Genomic DNA, 10475 nt, shown 5'->3' with positions numbered 1-10475 from the left:
TCAAGGGTGAAGGCAGCAGGAGATGAGTTGAGAAAGGCAGAAGCTCAATTGATTGTAGCTAAAGAGTACTTACAAGAGAATGTTTCTGGGTTACTCTCGGAATCAGACATGCAAGTGTATCTAGATATCGGAGACTTGCGAAGGCATTTCTGCATTTCTTCCTCCTTTTATGGATTCTGGACATTTCTGTATAAGTATTCATGTGATAGATACGTTTTAAGATGTAAAATTCCTGCAAAAATAAAAGAGAGGGTATAATCCACAAAACAAGAAAGGCATGCATTTCACGGGCATAAAACAAAAAAAAAAAACAATCAAAAGGGGAAGTCTACTTCGTGATCTACAGAAAGAATTCAAGTGATAGAATTGGTTACAAAAAATAGGTATGCGTGAAAACAAAATTCGTAGGAAAAGCTTAGAAGATTTATAAGTAGGCAAAAGGGGTTTTTTTCAGCATCTTTCCCGACCTCTTTTCAGGCCGGGGTTGCTGGGACATCGATGACGAAGTTTCTGCATCAAAATTGGGAACCATGTATTAGTACTAATGTTAAAAAGGAACATATAATATATTCATGGGAAAATAAACTCAAGAAAAATAAACTAGTATCAAAACCATTCTTGTGAGATCCAACCTTGAAAAAAACTTAAAAACCCGAATATATAATGTGATTTAAGTTTTAATTTAGCTATCAATGTATTTAGTTAGTTAACGCGGTTTGAATGAACTTTGCCTTAGAGTTTGTATTATGTTGCTGAACTCTTCTTAAGACTAATCTAAATTAGATGCTATCACCAATGCAATGTTAAAGAGAATTAGCTTAGTCACTTAACAGATATGAAATATGTCTCTTTATCGCATATCACTAGTGAGTAATTGCTATCTTCCTAAATTTTAAAGATATTGATGTTTCGTTTAATTAGTCATCAATTTTAAAGACATTGTTGTAAGTTATCTAATATAACTTACAACCTTAAACATATCCTTGATAATTAATATATTTAGGTTGAAGAGGCAAATTGAGATTTGTACAAGAAGCAAAAACAAGCAGAAGCTGTTTTATTTGAGAAACAGAAACCAGCGGAGGCTCAAAATCTTGCTGCTGATGGAAAATTATACGAAAGAAAAAGAAAGAGTCCGAAGGAATGGTTGGTGCAGCAGAAGCACAAGGAGTTTAAAATTCAGTGTTTGTTGAAAGAATTTGATGGGAACTATGCGTGGTTGAGATATTATCTGATGATTAATGGTGGAATGTTTCAAGAAGTTTCTAAGATTAATGCAAGCGCTGTTCATGGTTAGCAGATAAAAATCAGTATATGTACCAATGGAGATGGTTCCTCTGCTGGAAATGGTAGCCGCAGTGTAGGTGGATTAGGTACAAAAGCCATGAAAGAAATTGCACAAGTATACAAGACGCTGCCGCCATTATTTCAAACTGTGGAGGAACAGACTGGAATGACTCCATCTGTGTGGTTGGATGGACGTACTCCTAACATTCAAAAGCGAGATTGATCGTGGGTTTTACGTTGGCTAAATAGCATTTTGTTCTCGAAACAGTGATTTTAATTAGCCTTAAGGATGTTCTGAACATTTAAACAGGTTATTGCCATAACACTTATTTTCATGATATTGATCATGCAAGCAAGTGACAACATAAGAAAAACTACGAGACATGCATGCTTTATAATGCAAGAATATAATCATTTCCACCAGAAAAACACAGACCATACGCAAATTCGATAACAGGAGAAACAAACAAATAGTGCTACAACTAAGTTTTCCAACGATTAGGTTATGCAAAAAAACAGAACAATATACAGAATCTACAATTCCCAATACCTACGGTCAAGTTAACCTACAGGAGCAGTGCAAACTAAACTAAATGTGCACTAACTTTACCCCATTACTCCCAAATCTTTATATTAATTAACCAAACAATTGGTATTAGACACAACGGAAGAATAACTAGTTCAGCTGCTGTAAAATTAATTAAAAACCATATATAACATCGTCCAGAATCATCATCATCGATGATGATGATTTCCTGAACCTCTTTTTTCTTCAGCTATCAAAATAATCAAACACCTTGGTCCAGACGATATAAGGTATTTCCTCCTCAGAAATATGAGATATACATAAACCTAAAAACAATAGGAGAAATTCATAGCGACGAAGAAACTGTAAATTGAATACTGTTTTTTCATAAAATATTTTGGATTGCACCCAAGTAACTTCTGGGCTACCTACTCCGATTGGAGGATTAGATTAAATACAAATCTTTTAGCTTTATTTCTTTGGATATGCTTGTGATGTTAGAAACAGATTAAGTTTCGTCCTCTTCTTGAAAAGAAGAAGAAAAAAAAACGAAAAGGAACGCAGTACAGATGAGGGACTAGAATTTTCTAAAATCAAATCTGCAATAGCTTTTCATGTTTTGTGGTAGCAACATTCAGTGAGCAAATAGTAGTCAGTACATAATTTTGCCTAAACATGTTTATCTTCTTGGTCTCTTTTAATGTTTTTTTCTTTCTTTCCGCTCTTTCCCTCACTATTTTTAGTTTGCGGAAAATGTATTGTGGCTGTAAATTAATGACAAATCTTGAGTGATTTTATCACTTTGAAATTTAAGGCCATGAATTGAAGGATTTGAAATGGGTAAAGAAAAACAAAAACTGTTGAAGATGTTATAGCTTCGGGGAGCAATGATTGACATTTTTGTCAGGTCTTGTAGTTGTTTCCCGGTTGCAGGGACTATCTAATGGAGGCTTAATTGGAATCATTATAAATGTAATGTCATTAAGAACCATAAAGTATATTCTAAAATGTCGTATGCACAGTTATCAAATGTTAGTTCCATAACTTGGAGTAGCTTGACTTCAGAAAAAACAAATAACTTAAGCATTGGAAAAACAAAGGTCCCTTGACTATCAGTTGTTAAAATAGAACTGGAATAGAAAAAAAAACAACTAAAGCACTATAAAGACAGATTCCCTTGACGATCAGTTAGTGACACTCTTCTCTCTTTGTCTATAACTTGAAGTAATTTCATCTAGATATCTTCCACCATCTATCTGGTCCTGTAGTACTGCAGCTCCCATGGTTTAGGTTCTGATTCCTTCACAGTAAAAATTAAATTCTGATGAGTAATAAGTTTTCTCACATAGAGAGATTGAACGATAGGAGAAGACTTAAATTACAAACAAGATTACACTTTACCATCAGTTCCATATAAGAAAAAGGTTTTGCATTACCGAACTCCCACAGCGCGATCGTATTAGCTTATGTAAGAACCGCGATAATATGGTTAGAGTCTAAATAAGAACTTAACTTATAAAATAGAAGAAAAAAATTATTGATTAAACTACTTACAGTGGGTGCGACATAAGGAGCCCAAGCTCTGCCAGTATACAGTTCGGAATTATTATTTTTCATATGCGGCACATGAGGCAAGATCATGTAATTACCATGGGGATAGCTCATGTATGCTCCACCTGCATGGGATACATACTCCTCTCCCACATGTGGTACATGAGGCGGGGTTATACGTTGTTCATGAGGGGTGCTTAAAAGTGTTCCATGTGTGCCTCTTCTTCTTGAGCCTCTTCCTCCTCTTGATCCCCTTCCGAAATGTAATTTTTGTGCATCTTGATTCCTGACTGGTCGTTAGCATCAAGGCGATGTCTAACATCTGGAGGGATATCTCGGTAACAAGGCATCATTCGAGACATTTCAGAACTAACAATGTGATTGTGCGCAGCATGGAATGTCGAAATCTCCCATTTGTTATATGGGGTTAAACGTGCAGTTAATCCAGCTTTGCACTCACACCTGTTAGTCTTATTTTTTTAGCTGGGTTTCTATTCACACTACGTTTCCCATGCTTATTACAACAGTAAGAAACACTTCTAACGAAGCCTGATGGATTCTTGCGCTGGGTTCTTTTCCTGACTGCAAATCCCGTCTCCTTTCCGTATATTTTATAAGATAATTCTATCTCAGATATGGAATCAAAAATTTTACCTGCATAGATGTCATTGTCTCCATATCCACAATCTTCATCATTCCCATCATTTTCATCACCCTCGTCGTCCTCAGAGTCTCTTAATTTGAAATTCACATCATCATCGACCTTATTAGTCCCATCAAATTCATCACCCTCCTCATCCTCATCTTCACTTAATTTGAAATCCTACCTTATCATTCTCATCATCATCTGTAATGTGACACAATTCAAGCTGTTCACTTCCCACTACCATCTACAACAAATTAACCAGAATACATTCATGGTAAGAGCACAACATACAAAATAAGATATACATAAAGCATGGTAATCATTGATTTTTCAACTATTGTAATCAATTGTCAATATACATGAGTATGCCTACTCTAGCTAATAAATTTATAATACAGTCAATGTATTATTAGAGCATCCCATTTGTATGGATAATCACATGGAAGTCTCAACAACTCAACCCTATATCATATAAACATTATTGACAACAAAATCGATATCCAAGATGATAAAAAGAAAAAACTCAAAGACGTAAATATATATGATCAAAATTCTTACCTCTCTGTACTATCCAAATCGAGTGGTTAACCTCATGAATCTTGTAAAACTGATCGTTTTCCTTGAGAGAGAAGATGGGAAATGGAGCGACCTTTAGGTCTCTGTGTTTAGGCGGTATATTTACTAGATTTTGAGATTTGGAAGGTATATTACTGTATTTGAGAAATTTTGTATATCAAATATATGCCATAGATTCAGATGTACGGTTGAGAATACACAGTGAAAGTCAAAAAGGATTTTTACTCTTAACTGCTTGTCGGGTGACGTGGTGTTTAGAGATTTTTAACTTCTGATGTGCCAGCTCATACTGGGTGCACTGGGTGCATATTTCTGGGCGCCATAAACCATTTTCGTAGAAAATTATAAGAAAAATAGTAACCAGGGTCAGATGCGCATGACCAATAACGATGGGGTACACAAAGTTGCACTCAATGTTGCATGCACATTCCTAGCTATTTGTCATCTCTTTTCCAAAACCACTAAGTTACAATTATCTTGCATGTTTTCAAAAATTCAATATGTGTTAGTATTGTATCTCGGGGTAGCCGAAAACAAATCACCAACGAGGTTGGTGCTGTTGATAAATGGCACTGAAGTTATATCCTATGATCTGAAAGAGATGAGGTTTAAGGAAATTTATAACTTGGATGCAACAATTGGTTCCACTAGATCTCACCTTGGTTGTGTTTGAATATTAATTTACGTACAGTCACTCACTCGTTACTCCAAACTACAGTTGAACCGAATATAGGCTCACCAACCTTTCTTCAACTAGTAAAGCTTGAAGCAACGTTTCATTACCCACTTTTTTTTTATTAGTGCAGTAGTAATTAGTTGATAGCAAGCTTCCTTACCTACTAGCTAATTTCATTTTCAACTTCTATGTTGCCAACATTAATTAGTTGATGACCATGGTTACCACAGTATCCAAGTTAAAAAAAAAAATTGTATCTTGCCACAGGTAGCATGGATATAATATGGCTCATCAAGATACAAAGTAGCTTATTATCAGCTTATTAAGGATAAAATGATTAACCAACAGGAGAAATTCATAGACATGCCTACATACAAATTTGAGTTTTACTATGAATTCATGGTGTTTGGCGTTCCACCATCCTTAATTTACTACAAGTATGGCATACATTCAAGGATCCTGCTGATGACAAACTATTATATGGACTGAGAGGACCTGTTTATATCCAAGCTGTAATACACAAGCTCAGGCCAAACACCTTTTTTTTTATTCAAAAAGAAATTCATTAAGATCAATGAGAAGTTACACTTGCATCATGATCAAGCCATTCTTGATTATCAAGAGGGAGGCCATCAAAATAATCAAAATCAGCTTTCAAAATAATCAAACACCTTGGTCCAGATGATATAAGGTACTTCCTCTTCAGAAATAACAGCTACATAAACAACAGGAGAAATTCATAGTCAAGAAGAAACTGTATGTTGAATATTGTTTTTCCATAAAATATTTTGGACTGCACCCAAGTAACTTCTGGGCTACCTACATACTCCGATTGAGGGGGACCAAACCAGAAACCTCAATTTATATTGTTGGAGATCAAGTCCATGTAGTTCTCCTACATTGCATTACATATAAACTAAAAAATAAAAAATCTCAATATTATTCTAAGCCAACAAATCGTCTATTGAAAAACTCCACTCTTGATCATCTAATTGATTTAGCAGATCCTTATTGTTCTCTAGTATCATATCTACGTAATTCTCTTGTTGATATTGAACTGGAAGATACTGGTCTTGTTGATGTTGTACTGGAAGATACTCGTATTGTTGATCTTGTACTGGAACATACTGGTGTTGTTGATCTTGTACTGGAAGATACTCGTATTGGTGATCTTGTACTGGAACATACTCGAGTTGTTGATCTTGTACTGGAAGATAATCGTATTGTTGATCTTGTACGTAATTCTCTTGTTGATATTGTACTGGAAGATACTGGTCTTGTTGATGTTGTACTGGAAGATACTCGTATTGTTGATCTTGTGCTGGAACATACTGGTGTTGTTGATCTTGTACTGGAACATACTCGAGTTCTTGATCTTGTACTGGAAGATAATCGTATTGTTGATCTTGTACTGGGAGATACTCCTCTTGTTGATCTTGTACTGGAAGATACTCGTATTGTTGATTTTGAACTGGAAGATACTCGTTTTGTTGATAATGTACTGGAGCTGCTTCTACTTCCGGTTGATGTGTTGTTGGAGATGAGAATTTTGGAGGGGATGAAGTGGTCATGGGTGCAGGTGTCTTACGGTTGTTATGAATTTGACACAAAACCAGTTCATGCCTCTTCTTACTTCTAACATCACCACCTTCATGTTCTTGAACACCTTGGTCGCATAATAACACGTACTCATACATTATCCAGTCTGTTTTGACACCAGCATCTTTCTTACTACTTGTTCTTCTGCTATCTGGATTATTCTTTTTGTTGAAGTAGTAAACCAACGTTTTTTGGTATCCGATAATATCATCATCTGCCGTTGTCTTCCTTTTTTTAGGGTTTTCATGATTATCAACTGGCGCTGCTCTTCCACGTGTAAGAGTGATTTCTTTGTCACCTTGACTGGCTAACCAATATCCGTCTGGGGTTGTCCGGCTAGTTCTTCCGGTGGTTTGAGATGTTCGAGTAGTTGTGGTAAAAAAGTACCATTCATCATCATCCTCTCGCTTTTGAAATGTTTCTGAATTGATATGAAAACAAGAAGAAGAAATAAAACTAGATCAGGAAACATCATTGATTAAAGAAAGAGCGGACAGATTGAACAAGGAGATGTGTAAAACTGAATATTCGATATCCTTGCTAACATTGTAAGATGCATGTACGTGGAGTTTCAGAAATTCATGCATGTATAAAAACATATAAAGAACAAAAACATATAAAGAACAAAAAACATATAAAGAACAAAAAAAAACATGCATGCACAAATAAAGATCGAAACGAAAAAGGAAGGGTTTTAAGAAGTGATCAAGGAAACGTACCCGTCAGAGTAATCGGATTGTATTTATAAAGATCAACAGAGTTGATCATATTTGGTGGCAACTTCTGGTTCATCACCATGGGCTTCAAATAATCCAACAATACTTCTTCATCTGTTGGCTTAAACCTAAAACCTGGTGGTAGCATCATATTCAGATGAACTTCATCTTCAACGCCGCTACTCATTGTTTTCTTAATCATCTTCTTGTTTCTTAACTCGATTGATGATTCGATTCTTTAACTTCTGTATTCGAAAACCTGTGACTGCAATTATATCTATCAACCGAATCTGTATATATAAGAAAACCTCTTGTTTCGCCTTATTCTCTTCTGATCAATATAAGGACCGGACCTCAGATATTTATAGACACCGGACCGACATCAGTAGATACATACAAAGTTTTCTGAACTTCTAAATTCGAGACCTCGCCGTTATAACCTGTTTTTCCGGATCCACCAAGGAAACCTTATATAACCTGATTTACAAAACTGAAGGGGTTTTTTGATTTTATTCTTAGAAAGAGATGAAGATGCAGCAATCCAGGCACTTGGTTCATCATCTTCTTACACTTCGCGGTATTAGGTTTTTCTCCCTTTCTTTATTTTTTTTTTTAATTTTTTTTTTTAACAAACACCAGATTGAAAGATCCATCTGGTTAAGGATTTCACAAATGTTTAATGAGGGGCAAAAAAAAAAATGTCTTCATCAACGAAAAAAGCATTATGTATACAACTCAAAGATAAAATTGAGCTGACAGATAAAGAGAAGCAAATATTTGACAGGTTATTGCAAGTTGTTGACCACCACAATCTCCAAACTCAACTTCGTTTTGATAGGTTCGGGATAAGCTTCTAGGGAAAGAGAGTAATGATACTGATATCTTTGTAATAAAATTAAAGAATACTCGTTGTTCATGAGAGAAAAGAAACGACCAGTTGGTGTCATTAAATCCAATCCTGAAAACTCTAAACACTTCACAACAGAAATTATGAAAGTGTTTGGCTTAAAGATTGATTTTGTAAACTTGGTCAGCTCGGAAACGCGCATTCCGAGACATGAGTTTTATTCTCCGAAAGAAGATGAGGATTTGACGATTAACAGTATAGGAAAAGATAGTTGAAGATGTCACTACGAGGTATTACGGATTTAAAACAATGAAAGATTATAACTCCTTTACATCCAATGGAGACATTCTTAGATGATCCATTACGAGTACTTCGTGCTATTCGGTTTTTGCGAGGTTCGGTTTTGAACTTGACGAGGGGTTGAAGGAAGCAGATGCAACTGATCAAGTGAGAGATGCTATGAAAGATAAAATTAGCAAGGAGCGAATTGGTGACGAAATCAATCTCATCATGTCTGGCAATCGACCGGTTCAAGGAAAGATGGATGTATGCAGGTTCCAGCTATTTCGGGTTGTATTTCCTCGTTCTGACAGGCTTTGTGTTGCTCATCTAGATGCTGCATGCAATCCCTTAAACCATATTGGATCATCGAGTATTCATGATACGCAAAGAGGGATTTACTTGCATTCAACACTTCTTATTCTAATTAGAGGAAAAGGCAGTGGTTCTGCAAATGTTGTAAGATCACGCAGAGCATCAGAAGGATTCAAATACTACTAAGTATAGTTCATCATAATAGCCTAACAACGCGCCGTCGCTCATCAAAGTTTATGGAAATGAAGATTTCATTCACAGGAATTTTGAGCATCAAAGCTGAGCAAAATCCTAGTTTGCACCTGCATCCTTTTCTATGGCAGGCGCACAATTACATTTCATTTATTGGGCCGACCGACCGAAGGTCCCGAACAGAAGGATTTCTTTATGGACACTTTTTGGTAAAACAATCCACAACTGCAACAACCTCCTTTTGCTTCATCTTGTGGGTACTTTGGTTGGCCAGGAATGAGCTAGTTTATGGATGAAAAAATAAATTGCCTTCCGATATAGTCAAACTAGCAAACCACATGCACCAAGAATACAATTGGGCAAATTAAGTGTTACCTCCACCCCTGTCAGGCATGAATGCTACAACACCTACCACTTCATCACTCCGGATGACAAGGAATATTCAGGTGGATGGAAACCGCCGGAACCGCATTGGATCAAATCTACACAGATGGAGCTGCCAGCGGACATCCGGGACCCGCAGGAGGTGGTTTTATTTGCAGAGACTCGACAACCTCAGTTATTGTTGCAATGTCCCAACCGTTAGGAATCACAACAGCGCTATTAGCAGAGACATGGGCACTCCTAATGGCCTTAAGAACTGTCACACTATACCAATGGACTAAAATATACATTGAATCTGATTCGCAGACATTAGTTCATTTCATCAACAAAATGGCCGATCCTCCATGGTATCTGAGAGCCATGCTTGCTGAGATCACCAAAAGACTGGAAGAAATTCCACATTACAAAAAATTTCACATTTACAGGGAAGCAAATCAGGCAACGGACTCTCTTGCTAATCATGCGGCAAACAATAGTTAACTGGGAGTATTGCACACTAAAATTTGGGAGTATACGGTTCATAGTTTTTTGAAACAAACTGTATTAAATGACACCATGGGAGCAACATTCTCACGTGTAATTTCACTTTAATTTTATCAATACAAGTTCATGCTTCAAAAAACAAAAAAAACGTATATAAGGACAAAAAAAAAACTATTAAGAAATTATTGTGCCTCATCAAGGGGTATTTAGGCATCTTACAATGAAGTGTGTATCCCATGCCAAGGGAGATGGTTATTGATATATCTGCTTTGTTCAAGTTCCATGGACAGCAAAACTTGGCCCCTCATGACAACCGTGTATATTAAATACTTTGTATTTTATTTTTATCACCATGTCTGTTTTAAAGAAATTTTGATAATTGTATACTCCTTCCCACA

At 36.1% G+C, this 10475-nt stretch overlaps 1 protein-coding gene across 1 annotated transcript; it reads right to left on the bottom strand.

The window, feature by feature from the left end:
- Positions 1-3043: 3043 nt before the first annotated feature.
- Positions 3044-7764, bottom strand: LOC113336238 (NAC domain-containing protein 92-like). Its single transcript, XM_026582202.1, has 3 exons — positions 7581-7764; positions 6948-7282; positions 3044-3106 (listed from the first exon to the last, which is right to left on the bottom strand). Exons 1-3 carry the CDS (start codon positions 7762-7764, stop codon positions 3044-3046), a joined length of 582 nt encoding a protein of 193 aa, XP_026437987.1.
- Positions 7765-10475: the final 2711 nt, after the last annotated feature.

Source organism: Papaver somniferum, unplaced genomic scaffold, assembly GCF_003573695.1.
Source record: "Papaver somniferum cultivar HN1 unplaced genomic scaffold, ASM357369v1 unplaced-scaffold_151, whole genome shotgun sequence".
Lineage (NCBI taxonomy): Eukaryota > Viridiplantae > Streptophyta > Magnoliopsida > Ranunculales > Papaveraceae > Papaver > Papaver somniferum.
This window is presented reverse-complemented; position numbering and strand designations above follow the sequence as displayed.

Coding starts and splice junctions, on each gene's coding strand:
- LOC113336238 (XM_026582202.1), bottom strand. CDS start 7,764: ATGAGTAGCGGCGTTGAAGATGAAGTTCATCTGAATATGATGCTACCA. Junction 7,283..7,580: donor CAATCCGATTACTCTGACGG/GTACGTTTCCTT, acceptor ATATCAATTCAG/AAACATTTCAAAAGCGAGAG. Junction 3,107..6,947: donor ACTGGATAATGTATGAGTAC/GTGTTATTATGC, acceptor TGAAGGAATCAG/AACCTAAACCATGGGAGCTG.